We start from the raw sequence: 17,672 nt of genomic DNA, 5'->3' as shown, positions 1-17,672 counted from the left end.
CTGGAGGGTGTCAGGTTGGGAAGGCTGTTCTTCTCACAACTTGCCTGACTAAGTCACCCTCAGGTGTCCATTCGTGCCCTGTGGACTCTCTCTTGTGGTCAGGACAGGATACCCAGCAAGCACCAACACCAAAATAAATCCCAGGCCTTCTCTGAACTTTGAAGCTGAGGATGGGTCCAGGACCATCCCTTTGTTACCAGCAGCTCCAAACTTGGAAGGGACTTCTCACCTGCACTAGAATCTGTTTGATCTTCTACCATGGTAAAAGTGGCAAGCTTGGATGGGTTAGGATTTTTTTAAAGCTGATGTGCTTACAGGAAGAAATTGCCCTCCTCTTAAAAACTATAACACCTGGACTTTGAAGTAGCTTGGGCAGTCTGTATTCTTTCTTGATTCTTTTCAATGAGAGTCTCCACCTGTGCTACCCAAATCAATTGTAGGTTGGTTTACCAGCTCATTGATTTCAGGAGACTTTTACCTAGTGAATATTTTAGTACTTTAGGGACCAATATGCATAAATATAACGGTGCATTGTTGCAAATGGAAGTTCCCATGTGCATCTGCCACTCCCCAAATCTGGCTTGTGTTAAATGCTCTCATTAAGACTTTGTGGAAGTGATTGCCCATTAGAGACCTGTTTGTTTCAAGAACTTGTTTTTGATGGCTGTGTTTTGCACAGCCTTGCAAGCTGAGGAAAACTTCATTTATCCAGACCAGAGTAAACAGCTGCATGACTTTCTAATGGCACTCTGAAAATTAATTGCTGTTTTCCCCTATACTCCATTTCTTGACAGGGATGGCGCCTTTCACACTGAATATAGCAGAGCGCTCACGTTGAAGGTAAATTCACAGTAGTTTGAACTATTCTGGAGAAAAAGAGAGGGAGATGTTTGGATGTAGAACAGATGTTAATGCTTGCAGCTTTATATTTGAGTGGGAGGGGTGATACATTTCACAAACAGCTGTTTGGGTGACCTAGAGGTTTTCTTTTCGTTCTCATATCTCCTGCACATCTGCCAGCCAAACGTCCTGTGAAGCTGTGTGTGATTAACTAGATTGAGTCAATATTAAATTGCAACATAAATTGTGTGCTTACTTGCAAGCTGCTAACAAATGCAGGAGTTTTTATTGTATTTTTTAGTGTGTGTGTGTGTATATGTGTATATATATATATATTATATGCTTTGCTGTTAGATCCCTTTTGATGCCAGCCTGTATCTAATAGCATTAGTTTGACAGTACTTGGAAAAATGCTCCCCCCCCCAACTTTTATTTCATTTGCCATGAGATGAGCTGGAAAGAGAGATGAAATAGCCTTTTCTTAGATCTGATTACAACCACAGACTAAACTCCTAGAGAGTTGCCCTGGGCCACAGCATTGGCAAACTAGACTTCTTTCCTTTTGTTGCCTGGGCCCAACAGACTTTCCACAAAACAAAAAGAAGAAATGCCCTTTGAAGAAGCTTTGAAGAAACGGGGTATCTCAGAGAATACTAGAAAATACACCTGATAGAGAAGCCCTGACTATTTGGTCATGAGCATTGTTAGAAGTTGGCATCATGGGGTCTCAGCTGAAGCCCGTGCCCCAGTAGGGAGCCCATTGCCAATCCTTGAAGACTCCAGGCCCTGCTTTTGATTCTTTTTCCTGTTGCTGCCTGATTACCAACCCTTGCCAAATGGGCAAGCAGTGAGAGGAACACAAAGGAGCAGGAACCTCAGCACATATTTTTCTCTCCCTTTCTGGATGGTCGTGTGGATTAGTCTCACAGTGGGAGAGGCAAGGAAATGGGATGGCAACATTGGCAAGGAGGAGGAGATCCAGCCACACTCTGTGTGGAGGGCCAACTGAGAGTATCCTGCCCAAGGCTCCTGTAGATTCTGGACTCTGCACTGCTTATGGTGACTTAAGAAGAAGCTATGTTCATGAAAGTAATCTCATGAAGCATAAGAATTCCACTTGGCTCTGTCTCTGCAATGAATGTGGGAGGCATTTTGATCTCTAGGACAACTTTAAAGAATCCACACAGGGATCTACAAAGTTTAATTCACTTGGTCTTTGTTTCATTCAGCCCTCTGCCCTAGCACCTGAAGGATTTTTCCAAATGTTCCACTATGATTCGAGATCATATGCTGGAATGAGAGGCTAGTAGTCTTGAGAGAGGCCCTTTTCTCTATCCTGTCATAATTGGAGGCATATTTGGTGGGAAGATGCAAAAGAGGACTTTTATTTATTTATTATTTAAAATATTTATATCCCGCTCTATATCACTAAGATCTCAGGGCGGCATACACTTTCTTGGTGGCTGATTCCAAGGGAGGCCAATCTAGGTCCATCCCTGTTGTCCTTCATCAAACATGTACATTTTTATTCAGGCAGGTTCTTGGTTTTTAGCTGAGTTGCTGTTGAAGTCGGCTTTAATCTGAAAGGTGCTATTCATTTCATTTTTTATTATTAATGTGTTTTAATGGATGGGTTTTTAATGAATGGGTTCTTATGTTTTAACTACAGTTCTATACTGTTTGTATTTTATTAGCTGCCTTGAGCACTATTTTTGTGGGGAAGTGGGATATACATTCATTCAATCAATCAATAAAAAAACCTCAGAAATTAATATTATAGGGCTGAAGAAGGTGCAAAAAAGAGCAGTCAAAATAATCATGGGTACAGAACACCTATAAGGAAAAGCTAAGGACTTGGTGCTCTTTATATTAGAAAGAACAACTAAGAGAACCCCCTTCCCCAACCTGTTGCCCTCCAGGAAGAGATTTTGCAAATTAAGTAAATCTTCACAAACCATTATAAGTTTTGCATAATGTTCTCGTTGCAGAACTTCCTTTGCTGAATTCATGATATTTTTGTGTGTGGGAGAATTCATGGGGGATGTTCTTAATGTCTTGTACAGCATGATGAAACTGATAGACAGTGTGGCTAAGGGAGTCTGGTTTTATTTTGCATCCCATGCACAAATTGCTTAACAACCCCCACAACAACAAGCTTATTTCCAGTCATCAGTTCTAATCTTCAGGGCATTCCTGCAGTCTTTTATGGTAACAGGTTGATGGAATAAAAGCAATACTGGAAGCTTTGTCACTATACAATTATGCCACGGGATTTTTTTCTCTTGCTGTGTTAGAGAAAAGACATTAAGAACACAGTCATCATAATCTTCAGTTTCATTTAAAAAGTGCCTAAAATTATTAAGTGCTGTACTTACGAACAATTTTTTAAAAATATGATTCCTGTTCACAGTCTAAAAACTGACCAATAGGATAAGGGTAGAGAAGGAAACAGATGGAACATTTTCAATAACATAAAGGAGAATACACACAATGCATAAAAATAGTTGATTTTTTTAAAAATAAAATTAATTCAAGGCAGAAGTCTTGAATCTTTTTCATTTATTTTATTTTGAAGTACATATATCTGAGAATGTAAGACTATCTTCTGAGATACTCCTACAGTCTGTATTCAGACAACACAATAGTCAATGGTGGGGGTAATAATCAACTCAGCAATTGTTTATCTAGGGGGTACTCCCCACACAACAAGATAATAATCAACTATGGTGTGGTTTAGGATCAGCGTTGAGTTGACTATTAGTCCACACTGAGTTGACTCATCATCCCCTGCCCTCCCTTCCCCCAGTCCTCCTACTAGTATCCCATCAGCCATTGGGGCCAAAAAAACCCTCTTAAGCACGTAGGTGCAGGCACACACGCACGCATGCACACACTGCCTTCCATATGTTCAGTGGTGCTTTGGGTTTTCCACTCTCTGAAACGTAACAGCAGTTTCTTCTGCTGTGTCTCAAATTGTTTTGGAAACTAGGTGCCACATTTTGAAAACAGCTTCTCAAGTAGCGTTTTGGGCCTCCATTAAGAAAAAGAACCCGAAGGTGTGAGGTGTATATGAACCTTGGTAGACAGCTCTCTGGATTGCAAACCCAATTTGATGTAAAGTGGGAGAGATTTGTCATCTTAGATATTTGTCAATCACTAGAAAGTTAATTGCTGGTAAAATCACAAGTATGGCAATCCAGTGTTTTGCATTTACCATATATGTGTGTGTATATCTATAAATGTTCTCTGTGTAGCTTTTCTTCTCCATATGTAAAAGCAATTTGATGAATATCAAAGAAAGCCAGTGATATTAGGACATTTGCTTAACCTGTTAAGAATTTAATTGAAACGAAAGAATAGAAATGAGTGATGTTCAGTTGCACGTAACCCACAGTGGAAAGGAGTGTCTGTCATATAGTAAGTCTGTATTGTTCTACATACAGAGTTGAGAGTTGTGGTGGGTGGTATTGTCTGATCCCTAACACTCAACTTGGCTTGCAAACCTAGAAATGCAAATACCTAATTATCCTGCAACTCCCATGTTCTCTTAAAACAATTTTTAAAATTCTAAAGGACAGAGGACTGAGAAAAAGGCAACATGCTGCCTCTTCTGCGCAAAACATTGTGTGTTCTTTTCTGTTTGAGAAAAGAGTGCAACTGGATGAAATGAAATCTCTTTCTGTTGTGGTTACCCTGAACACAGTGGCGGCACATGCCCCTGGCATACAGGACTCAGAATTCCAGTCAACCTCGTTAGCACTTGAAAGGTTGCCTCCTCCACCTTTTTCTTTGGGTAGTCAAGAGAGATCTGTGCTGGATATCAAAGCTGTACTCATAACAGAAGCTACAGAGTAGAGTATGTAATGCTTTCAAATAGCTAAATAAGTTGCTCTGCACTCAGGAGACTTTTAGTTGTTACATATACCTTCCTTCTTTCTCAGAGCATATGAAACCAAATGATTATTTAGATGCCATACTTTTCAATGAGCAGAAAATGTCTGGGTGTATTTAAAGCTACTTACAGTATTACGTTAAAGATGTGGCTAGTAACTATGCCGTTTTCTTTAAACAGGAGCAATTTTTATTGAGCACCTCCCCCCCTCCCAGCCAACCAGGGCAGGGAGACTTAATTTCCCCCTTTCTAGCTGAAATTTAAACCAATAAATGCCCCCTCCCACAATCCTTTTCTAACCCTGTAGCTGCTTGGATGGTAAAGTCAAGAGAAAGAGGAAGTTCCCAATTAAATTTGCCCCCCCCATTTTAAAAAAGGGGAAAGGAAATCAGACTCTGCTGCTAGCTAAGTCTTTAACGTAATGTGTAGTTTCGCTCTGAGAGAGTAGGGCAGTTAAATCAAAGTCTTGCATTGTATTCAGCCTAGTAAGGAACATCTGTATTTCCAAGCTAGAACATAGGAAAAGCTATAACTTCAAAGTGGAGCACATGTTTTTCATGTAAAGTTTATTTCATTTTTATTCTACCTTTCATCCAAGGAGTTGAGGGCAGTTTACATAGTACTTCCTTCCCCTTTAATGCTCACAAAAATGTGGTGAGGTAGGTTAGGCTGAGAGATGCTGACTGGCCCAAGATTCTACAGTGAGCTTTCTGGCTGAGGAAAGAATCCGATTGTGTCCATGTGCTAGTGGAAAATAGTTCTTTTAATTTTTTAAAGAATAATTAGGCATATCTTTATTACACTTTTATCCCACCTTTTCTCCAAGGAGCTCAGACTAGCCTATAAGCCCCCCCCCCCCCGCAACACACACACACACACACACACTTTATCATTGCAACAATCCTGTGAGGCAGGCTAGGCTGAAAGAGAATTACTAGCCCCAGGTACTCAGTAAGTGGCTGAGTGGAGATTTGAACCTGGATTTCCTTGGTCTTATTCCAGCACTCTAACCACCCCACTACACGTAGAGTAAATCCTAATTCCCTTGGCCATCCATCCAAGAGAGTCTACAATGGGGTAGGGGTGCATCTCTGCCAGTAGAAAGAAACACAGCTCATGGGGTGAACATGTATAGCCTGATATGCTTGCAGAAAGCTCTATTGCCAGCGTTGATCCCACTGGCCTAGGCCCCAAAATATGTTGGTCCAGAGATGAGAAATGGGCAGCTTTGATCTACTGGAACCAAATCCTGTCTGCTCCCATGAGAGGCCCCAGGCTGGGGTCTCTTGGCTTCCTCCCCGTGGGAACTAGTTCTTGCGCAACATCAATAGTGCTAGTACATGGACATCATTGGTTCCTTCCCTGAATGTGGATTTGAACCTGGGTATTCCTACTCCTAGCCCTAACGTTGTAGCCATTGCACAACAATGCTACAGATTCAGTATCTGGAATCTCTGTGTTTTTTTTTAAATATGTCAAGTTGAAGAGCAGACTAATAAATGCTGTTTCTAAAGATGGAAGGGCAAAGTCAACATTCCATGGATCAGCCATAATTCTGTTGCAGTTATGGTTAAAATCCTTGGTCTTTTCACTTCTTTGCAGTCAATGGTGGCCTTTCTAAAGGATCCAGAAGGAGCTCCACTGTGGGAGGAGGATCCTGAAGCCAAAGACATCGTCCATATTGATAGTGAAAAGGTATGTTACCCAGAATTAGTAAATACTTGTTTAGAATAAGATCCGTTGATAAAATAAACAATACCTATACATATCAGATGCAGAAGATGTTGCTTTGGTAGGTTTGAGAAACTGAGGGTGTGTATTGCTATTTTTAAATAGATAATTAGAAACTTTGTTATTTTTTATGTTCTAAATTTTCAGAAGGCAAGGTTAGCAGAACTGCACATGCTGCAAGCTAAAATATTTTGAGGGTGCCAGGGAAATAGCATGAGATATATGAGAGAGAGAAGCTCTGGGATTTCATGTGATGCATGGGTTATACCTTGGTGTCCCGTGACATAACAATGGATCCTACCTATGGAACCCCTCATCTTGTGCAGCCACTCTGGTCAGCAAAATATATGTTGGATTGGCTGATAGATTCTTGAACACTTCAGCCTTCAAGTTTGCTTGTGGTATGGTTGCAATATGGTCTCCAACATGGGATGCTGGAGTTTATTGGCTGGATATCACATCTTAATGCATAAACAGAATCATATTACTTCATCAACTTGCTTATATTTCGCACATCTAAATAAAGTCAAAGCATTAATACCTTGATTCTGTAGCTGGCACCGTTAGAAATCTTAATGCTTTAAGTGTTTACATAGCATGATACTCCTGTATGTTTCTCTAGCAAGTTATAACTGCAAATCTTGTATGATGTCATGTGTTAGTGGAGGAGCATAGAATCAATGGAAGTGTATGGTCAAATGAATGGTAAAATCTGATTCAGATGGAGAATGGGTGAGGCAGGGAGAGCTGTAGCTCATTGGTAGAGCATCTGTTTTGCATACAAAAGATTCTAGGTTCAATCTGTGGCATCTTCAGATATAGCTGGGAAAAAACTCATGTCTAAAACCCTGGAGAGCCAGTCAGTATAGACCAGAAGTGGGCAGTTTGTGGCTCGCCAGATGGTTTTGCCTACCACTCCTATCAGTTTTAGCCAGCATAGCCAATGGTGAGGGATGATGGGAGTTGTAGGCCAAAACATCCGGAGGGCCACAAATTGCCCACCCGTGATGCAGACAGTAGTTGCAAAGTGGACCAATGGCATGACTCTTTATAAGTCAGCTTCTGTGTGGTTACAGAACATGTTATGGTTGTGTCAACCCTCAGTCTTTCCCTCATAGAACTGATTGTTCAAACTGTAAATTGTTTAGGGATCCAAGTGCACGTTTAATTATTTTTACAAGACTTCTATATTTAACCTGCTGTGACACTTAAGATGGGGCAGGACATCAATTAAAATCTCAAATATTGGAATATTCCATATTTTGAATTATGTTATAAGAAATGCATGCTGAGGCATAAGGTGGAGTTTAATATGTTATGGTGGAATGTAGAAGGTACAGATGAGATTTTAGATGGTGCAGAATTTTCATTTTGCCAGGTACTAAATGACAGATGAAATAAGAAGATGGCCAGGCTCTCATAGTGCTTAAATAGCATTATTTTAAAAAAGCTATGGTGTAAACCACAACGAAGAAGTAAGCAAACTTCAGTGGTTCATAGCAGAAACAGGGAACCTCTTTTAACCCTAGGGCTGATTTCCATTTTGAAGAAACCATGGCTCCCTGTGCAGCCCCAGAGGGCCAGATTTGGCCCCCCAAGCCTGAGTTTCCCCATCCCTGGTATATAGGTTTGATGAACTGGTAGATATTTAAGGATCAGAAGAAAGTCCTTTGAATTGAGGGAAAGTGGTGGTCAGTGATGTATTTAGTTATAATATGGACACGTGAGGGATGTGGGAAGAGTTAGAAAAGTAAGGTCTCCAATACTGCAAGTACGGTCCATAAAGCTGATGGGATGTCTCCAAAATTCTTTTGATTTTAGCCTGTTTAATTCATAAAGGCTAAGAACAGTTCTAAGTCATAGTACTACTTTTATTTGTTTTGAAATGCAGGCTTATTGTTCCACTTGTGCTCTTTCTCGGGCATCTAGCTGAACAGTGTGTTGTATTCCCCCCCACTCTATTGGTTTTAAATTTTAATTGATTGGTCTCCGGCTGATATTTCATAGAGTCATTTCAATTTCATAGCTTTCACTCTGGTATTAGGAACAGTTACTTTGGCATTCACTTTTTGTAAGAAGATTAATTTTTAATGCTCACCTTTCTGTTCTCTATTACAAGCTCTCTTGGGGTCATTTTCAATTTCAAATTTTCATCTTGCCTTTCTCATCACAATGCTCTGAAAAATCCATTCTCATGGCCCCTCATTGCCTTGGATTGGTTTCTGCTCATAGGAAATAAGCTGGGGTTTTTTGGTTCAATTTAGTCTTCAGTAAGAATGGAATGCATGTTTCATTGAAGAAAACAGTCTTAAACATGTGATCAACCAGAGCCTGTAAATGCCATGCACATTATAATACATGTTTATTTCAGATGCTGCTTGGATAGTATGTATTTTATACCACCTGTCACATTAACACCTTTATTTCCTCAGTAATGAATCTTAGGCATCAATTCTTGTTATGGGAACAAGTTAAGGTGAGCCTTGGGACCCATATGCTCCACCTTCTCTTCTGTCCCTATGAGGAGGTGACTGGAACCTTCTGCTTTCAATTTTAAATAAACCATAGTTCTCTGTGATGTCTAAAGTAGTGGAACAGTAGTTTAAACCAGGGGTGGGCAACTTGTAGGCTAAAACATCTGGAGGGCCACAACTCCCATTAGGCAATGGTGAGGAATCATGGGAGTTGTTGGCCAAAATATCTGGAGTGCTACAAGTTGCCTACCTCTGATTTAAACAATGGCTAGTGAGAATGAGCCAGGGTCAAGCTGGGATTTCAGATCCTGACTTGCATTTGAAACCATCATTTAAAAAACCCCACAGTTCACTGAATTCAGTTGTCACAGGATACTGTGGCTAGTTTAAAGCCAGAAGCAAATGGTTCCAATGCCGTCCCTCGTTTTGCATGCAAAAGGAGAAGGAAGTGGAAGTGTGGGAACCCAAAGGCTTATTGCAGCTTGTTCACATAGCAGGGAACTGTGGTTCCCCATTACATCTGAACTGAACCTTAGAGTTCTAGGTTAACTCTTATATTTTTATTGAGCAAGAAAGTTGGAAGTAAAAATAGGTTGTATTTACTTCAAGTAATGTACAGCCCCATTCTGTTCCGGCTATGAAAGGCTGAAGTGAACCACCAAGAACATAATTGGAGAGGTAAGACCCCCCCTTCCTAAAGAATATGGAAGTGTGTAACTATGGTGAGAAAATAGTAATATTGTATTATCACAATGTAATACAATGATGATGATAAGCAAAGAACAGTACAAAACCAAATACTGATAAGACAAACAATACATGCATCTTACAACTAGTAATATCAATGCCTATAATCCAATGTGGGTGTAGAATTGCTATGAATCCATCAGGATAGATGAGATAGTCTTTAATGTTCTGAATAAATCCCTTCTGGGTAAACCCCACCAGAGAATTGTCACATTAATCCATTTTGGATTCTCCTGATTCATGAATACCTATCAGCAGGAAAACAAGCACATCCATTTGCTCTTTTTGTAAATCAGTGACAATATTCCATGTGTACTGTGTCTTTATAGTTATACGAAGCTGCAAACACCTGCTGACAGCAGATTCACACTGCAGTCTCAAAGATAACTGAAAGCAGTTCATTAAAATCCAGTGGGTCGCTTCCGTACTGAGAGAAATGCATCATCTTGCAACCTAAACCAGAGTCTATATATATATATCATACTTCACTAAAACAAATAAACCATAAAACATAATGCCCATAAAGGCCTGTGATAAAGTAGTGATCGCTTGTAGTTTATGAAGCCTTGGACAATAGTCCAAATGTGGCCAATACCACCAAACCTTGCAGCTCTTGCCACAGTAAGATCTGTAATCCAAGCCCATGTATCAGCATCTGTAATCCACAAGACATATGCAACAAGCTGTGTTCAGAAATGTTACCTGCAAAGCAGCCAACTAACTCCAGCTGACTCAAGCAACTAAGCTGGTTTCTGGGGGAACTTAGTGATGGACACTGTTGTTATCAAAACTGTTAACTCAGACTTCAGTAGTGGCCTATGGAGATCCCACTCCTTGTGGTTAATGGAATATGTACCTTCCTTATGCAATCAGTCTAAGTAAAGGAGGCACCAGCAAGTAGGAAGGCTTGCAGCTGAGCCCTAGGCAGTGACAACACCTGCCTTGCTGAGAGCAATCCTTTGCAGCCTGTACATCATTATGCTAGTGGTAAACCATCTTGGCTGGACTTCCAAGCTCCTTGACAGTAATACGAAAAGTCCCTGTATATATTCTATACGTTTGGAATTTTACATTACATTTATGAGGATATGTAATGTTTTCTAAATTCAGGGTTTTGATGAATGCATTTTTTTCCCTTTGGACTTTAAGGAACTTAAAAGGCTTCTGAAGAAAGAAGATAAGCCTGTGCTGCTGATGTTTTATGCCCCTTGTAAGTAATCTAATATGCAAGATCTCAGATTTCTTTTCCTTCTTCCCAATAGAATAGTTTTGGACCTAGTCTTAAACTATGCCTTTCATGTAATATTATTTACTTAAACGGTTTTGAGCTGTTTACATTATGTTAATTTGTGTGTGTGTGTGTTAAAAACTGTTTTTATCACATATTTTTTGTAATGTTGATGTATTTTTTATGAATTGTTGTAAACTGCCCAGAGAGCTTCAGCTATTCAGCTATGAGGCAGTGTAGAAATGATGATGATGATGATGATGATGATATTATTATTATTATTATTATTATTATTATTATTATTATTATTATTATTATTATGAATTAATGGTTTTCTTCACTTGATATTCTTCTTTGTTCAGTTCATATTTGCAGATTTCAGGAGTATACCATGAAAATATTTCAAATACTTATCTGTTTTCTCTAGGGGCACTCTGCTTAAATTATTGAGAGAGAGAGAGAGAGAAACACTCAGATACCTTGTAGTTGTAATGCATGTTTGCACTAGCTCAGTGCTTTTCAAACTGTTTCTAGGCAGCCTGTAGTACCAGGTCCAAAGATTTCTTGGATACCCTATTTGTTCCAGCCTTTATCAACCAAGGAGCAAACGGAACTAGATTGACATTGTTTCAGCATCATAGCAAGTGGTTTGACTGTGCAAAGGGAATGAGTGCAGCAGTTCCACCCATGCTAAGGTTTCATGCAAGCTCTTAGGGAGAACTGGTCTTGGTTTGCAGGGAGCTGGTCAGAATTTAGTAGTGCAGGACCTTGGAGAGCTCCCAGTGACAGCAGGAGTTAATCCAACAGATTGCAAACTCAGTATCCCCAAGGATAGACTCGACTGTCGAAGTGCTTCCTCTTCGGTGAAGTTGCAGTGGATGTAAAGGGTAAAATTTTGTGCTGCGTTATTGTTGAATGGCCTTGAATTGTGCCCACTCCCTTTTCAAACAGGCGCCTCTAAGAGAGCAAATGGCTTTGCATGGTGCTTTGTGTTATAGATTCCTTCACTGAAAGATCTGAGCTGCCAATCCAAGATTTGTAGTCGTGCTATTAATCCTCCTCAGAAATATGAATAAGGTGTTTCCCACTAGCCCTTCAAGATCCAGTTTCTGGTGAGAGCCAATGGTCTTAGGTCAAGACTGCAGGCCTAATCCAGCCCTCAGGGCACCTCAGTTCGGTACCACCTCTTGGGGTTTCTTGGGATGGAGTGAAGCTCTAAGCCCCACCCCCTGGAGGAATCCCCCTCAGAGGGATCCCCACTGCTATCTCTGATCTGAGATTCCCCGCTGGGCCCATATGCTAATACACAGCTAAGCCAATCACATCAGTACATGGTGATATGGTCCACTTTCTTTGCAGCCACAATACAAGGATAGCCATATAGAGCCAAAACAGATATTGATAGTGTTTGCCATGGCTACAGTGGTGTTTCCTCACTGTGTAATGTCCTAGGGATCTCTGACTACAGCTCTGCAGCCTGGGCTCACCGTGCATTTAGGAGCTTTATGCTTTACGTGTTGATTGTCGGGAACGTGGATGTAGCCTTGGCAAAACACATTTGCTGTGTAAAATGGGTCATATTAATATTTGGATCAGGCAGAATCCCAAGATCTCTCTGCTTTATCAGCACATATCATGCTAGTAAGGGGTGACTTGGGAAAACCTAAATGTAGAATCTGGCTAAATGAGCTTACATCTGTTGTCTGCTTTCAAGAAATACGTTTGCTGCAAGGACAGGAGAGAGAAAGTATGGGATGAAGTTGTAACCAATTCCAAAGTAAATGCATAACTGTGTTAGTATAACCGTGTGTGGCTGTTGTGTGTATGGTGTTTATCAACCGTGGTGCTTCCCATTGTTGTTTCATTGCTCTTCTCGATGCCACATAAGCTGCCAAGGTTGTTTTAACCTAATCAAGGCTGAATGCATTGCTTACCAAGAGCAATGTAAGAGAAAACCAACTCATGCTTGTTGGATATGGAGTTGGTGTTGCATTGCATGGCTTGTCCTTTCTAATGCATTGCAAAAATCCACCGTTCCTTCCTTGAGGCATTGTTCTCTGTAACGTCAGCTCCAGTTAATAATCCCTTCTGAGTATTGTGAAGGCCGTTGCTGCCTGTGACTGCTCCTAATGATTCTCTGAGACTGCATGTTTTTGCTCCATGCAGATTCACTCTTAACCACTGTGCTCTCAAACTTTTGCAGGCACTTCAGCATTTTTGAATTCCTCTCCAAATTTCTGGCTCACGGCATGTGTTGCAGCCACCTGCTGTTTTATATCAGTTTGAAGCTCTAATGCCTGCTTCAGGCCTGTAAATCGTTCCTTCAGGGAGATTCCGTAGCATCAGAACGCCTTCATAATTTTAACTCCCTAGCAAGTAACTATTTTCTGCAACAAAGTCCTTTCCTGTAATGCACATCTGACCCTTCAGTCAGTTTGAACCATTCCCCTAGACACTCTGCTGTTCTGCCTCCTTCCAGTTTTCATTTCTTTGAAGCAGGAAAACACCTGCTAATATTTGAGCCACTGTATTTTTCTTGTCGCTAAACGGTAGTGAAGGAGCCAGCTTATATTTTGACAATTCTTTTGACTTCTTCCCCATTTTGCTGTTTCCTTCCATTTACAATGTTTAGTATAGGCTGTTTGATAGAATGCTCTTCTGGGTGATATGCTAGTCAGCTTGAACTAGGGACGCTTATAGAACTTTCCCTATCCAAATATCTTTCCAGGTTTTAGGTTATGATTTGCATGAACTTGTTTGTGTAGTGGTACTAGTGGGTTGATTCCACAGTTATGAAGAATGGACGTCCATAAACTGGTTGTACCCATGGGTGAAAGTGGGAAGGAGGCCAATTTCCTCTCCCCAATGCAGCCTCCTGTGACTCTGAAAATGTTTGAGAGACCCTCTAGAACAGTGTGGAAGTGGCACTGGCATCTGCATGGGGACAGTGAATTGCTGAAAATTACTTCTTCCCCTTCCACCCACAGGAGCCCCCACTGGGTCCAATTTCCAGAACAGCAAGTCTGGATTCAACCTGAGGAATTAGCTATTTCCCATGCATGTTGGATAAATCCTATTTCATCAGTTTAACTTAGACCAGTTGAAATTATTCAAGGACCATGCTATGTGTTTCTTTGTATTCTCAATTGCTGTGTAATTTATGTTCAACATCTTTACATTGCAAGAAAACATAATGAAATGCTCCTGGACTTCAAGAGGTGAGATGAAATGGTGGTTCTTAGATAATTTTTAGGCCTTTAAACAAACTGCCCTCTTATTTTCATGGCTACAAATATTAGAATTGCACTTTATAGAAAAAGGTGGGCTCCATACAATTCAAATGGGAGTCCAAAAACGATTTCTGTTCTTGTTTTTAAAGACTCTATATATTTTTATTTATTTATTTTATTTATTTACAATATTTATATACTGCTCCCCATTGAAAATTTCAGAGCAGTGTACAAGATAAAATAAAAACAGAATATAACACCTTAAAATAGATTTTAAAAGATGCAAAATGTACAGTAAACCGTGGCTAGTCATTAAGGAAAGGCTTCCTGGAATAATGACGTTTTCAGGAGGTGCCAAAAGAAATACAAAGTTGGCACTTGCTTGACCTCCAGAGGCAGGGAATTCAATAGGAGGGGGGCTACCACGCTGAAGGCTCTTCCCCTGGTGGACTCCAATCGGAGGATGGGTCTATGTGGAACCACCACATAGAAAGAAAGTAGAAGGTCACGAGACAACGAAAAGATTTGGAAGATAGTCTGTTTCCAAATGTTCTACAGGCAACAGTTTTTCCAGACTGAGCAGAGGAAGTGAGGGGACTTTGGTTGGCCAGTGCTAGAATAATAAAACCCTTTTTTCATAGGATTGGTCAGACTAGGCAATCCAGGTTGCAAAAGCTAATTTCTGTCTTGCTTAGTAGATACTGGCTGTCAGACTGCATGTTTCTAGGAGTCCTTGTTCATCTTATGTTTCTGGACTTAGTCTTCTGCTTCTTATCCACCCCCATAGTACTTTGTTTAGTATTAGAAGGGAGTCCCAGTTTACAAGGTGATTTTTCTTCTTATCTGCTTAGCATTGTATGCACGTAGTTTCTAGCACGCTGTGGCCAGATTGACTTGGCTGTGTCCCCTCTTTTACTGACAAGCCTGTCTTCAAAGTCTGACATCAGAAGCTTCTGGGTCCTTAATGGAGGCTCTTCTTTGAATTATCGCTGTTCCTTAGTAATCAAGCCAACGTTGCGACTGCTGGTCTCTTGATGTCTGTGTGCTTAATATGATGAAAGGTGCTTCAGTTAAATTTCTTAGACTTGTCTAATCAAAATTAAGCCTATAGAGCCTGAGAGTGGACCCTGGGTTGCTTTGAGGGGTCTTGAGGTAAGAAGGAAGACGTGTACAGGGAGCAAAGCAATAACGCAGCCCAATAAAGCAAATGTTCTTTAACAAGATGAATAAACCAGGACAAACAAATCAATAAAGAATTTAAAACAGGAGAAAATAAGGCTGCTGCAAATAACAGTTATGAAAAGAAGGGCATATACATCCCTTACTCTAAGCCACCTTTCCTCAACCTGGTCCCCTCCAGAGGTTTTGGACTTTTAACTCCCATCAGCCCCAGCCAGCATTGCCAGTGGTCAGGCATGCTGGGAGTTGTAGTCCAAAATATCTGGATGGGACCAAGTTGGGAAAGGCTGCACTAACCACTTAACTGATTGTGGGTTAGAGAGTACTTTTGAAGGTTTCTCCGTTCTGCTGTTATTCCTCCAACTGCAGGGTTATGGACCAATTCCCTGTCACTGGTCATATGCAGGCTCACTTCATCAGTCCAGCATAGGCAAAACTCCTTAAATCCTGTGTTCTTCTTGCCCAGTGAACCTTGGGAAGCACATATATGTTTAATACACTCTCTGGCCTGTCCCTGTTGCCCCTTCCTACGCCCTAAAGAATCATCCTCCACTGAATAAATTGCCCGTAGTTGGATTTATGTGAGTTTCAAAATCATATTTGTCCTCCTTCCTTGACTGGTACTTTCTAACTGAGTGCTGAACTAGATGGACCATCGGTTTCATCCAGTATGGCACTTCTTAACCTAGGTAATTTTAGAATACCGATAACTGTATCGGTACAGTTAGCATCTCCCAATTTGAGCTATTTAAAGTACTGTTTATAGATAGTAGACTGTTTGCTGCAGCTTTGACTATTTTTTCAACATAATCCTTTAAATCAGCCTGAGTTGGGGACAATCTAGACTATTTAAGCTATCTTCTTCAACACTGACATCATTGAAAACCCAAACACTTTGCCTAGCCTGGTCTCACATCACTTCCTGTAGCTGACGAATCTGATGAAAGTCCTTCTTGGACATTCTCTAATTTCTCACTGGATGAACAGCTATAAGATCAGAAGTGGTACAAGAGATTAGTGTAAACCATTTCCAATATTATGTGGGCAGGATTTTGAGGTGGAGACCAGCTATGACTTTTGGGACACCAGTTAGCCTCCTGTGGCGTAAGTTAATATAGCATCTTATTGGACCTGTTCAGACAACACACTGAGTCATAGTTAGGCCACTAACCCGTTTGTAGCAAATGGTTAGTTAGCATGTTTAAACTGTGGTTATGTAGCCACCATGGTTAGGAATGGTTCACACAACACGCTAAGCCATCATGTTTAGCTCAAAATACTTGACCGCCGTGGCTTAGTGTGTCATTTGAACAGGGTCATAATGTACGCATGTATTGCAGTTGCTGTTCGTTTGATTTAAAAACAAACAAACCTGCAGTTAGAATAGACCAGATCATTTGGATTATCGAAGGCTTTTTTAATACAAGGGTTGAGAGGAGATACTTTAAATCTAGACCTTGGTAATTCAATATAATTCTGTGCATTTAAATTATATGTTCTCTCCTATCAATTAAAATGACAGGATATGTGCATGAGCCTATCCAAGTTTAACAGTGTCCTCTCTCTCTCTCTATCTCTGTGATATTAGGGTGTGGTGTCTGCAAAAGAATGATGCCATCTTTCCAGCAAGCATCCACAGAACTGAAGGGCATGTATGTAAGTGAGAGGGGCTGCAAGACTAATGAGGGGTTGTTTTTTTAAAAAATGTGGGACTTCATGAGTATTTGTCTTTATGTACAACTATTACAGCATGCAAACTTAGTTAAGTTCACAAATTAACACAAATCTTACTGCGATTACGTTAACCCTTCTTCACCATTTATTTTAATGGTATCCATCTGCTGTAGAGGTCCAACAGATTTCTATAAAGTCCTAGCTGGAAATAAATATATGATTTGATTCCAAAATGACTCCAGTTTAATATTAAAAAATAAACTTGATTCCTATCACATTCCAAAAACATAGTTTGGCACAAAGCTATTAAGACTACATTGGACCCCACAATGGCCTGGTTCAGACAACACGCTAAACCATGCTGCTTAACCACAAAATGATTAATGGAATGCATTCTGTTAACCATTTTGTGGTTTAGCATGTCGTCTGAACCAGGCCAATATTAGCTTAAATTCCCCATTGGGCTGTCTGGAAGGCCTGGAAGAGAAACAGAAGAGAAAGCAACACAGAACCTTAAAATGCATAGGGGGAATGCTAGCTTCACTACAGAAGAGAAAACAAAATAGAGACTAAAAGATGCCTTGTGGGATTATAGTAAATAAGGGAAGGTGTCCAATGTACCACAATAGCCTAACAGTATCTTTCCCCAAAAGAACTTTACAAATAAGAATTTGGCA

The 17,672-nt window shown here is 40.4% G+C and overlaps 1 protein-coding gene across 1 annotated transcript in view; it reads left to right on the top strand.

Annotated features, from left to right (window-relative positions):
* PDIA5 (protein disulfide isomerase family A member 5) overlaps positions 1–17,672 on the top strand; it is a 174,577-nt gene that overhangs the window by 70,250 nt on the left and 86,655 nt on the right. Inside the window, exons 5-8 of the mRNA XM_063116675.1 lie at positions 795–840; positions 6,335–6,427; positions 10,834–10,894; positions 16,910–16,977. Of these exons, the coding sequence (XP_062972745.1) occupies positions 795–840; positions 6,335–6,427; positions 10,834–10,894; positions 16,910–16,977 (268 nt within the window). The remainder of the gene's footprint in view (positions 1–794; positions 841–6,334; positions 6,428–10,833; positions 10,895–16,909; positions 16,978–17,672) is intronic.

This window comes from Elgaria multicarinata, chromosome 2, assembly GCF_023053635.1.
Source record: "Elgaria multicarinata webbii isolate HBS135686 ecotype San Diego chromosome 2, rElgMul1.1.pri, whole genome shotgun sequence".
NCBI lineage: Eukaryota > Metazoa > Chordata > Lepidosauria > Squamata > Anguidae > Elgaria > Elgaria multicarinata.
This window is presented reverse-complemented; position numbering and strand designations above follow the sequence as displayed.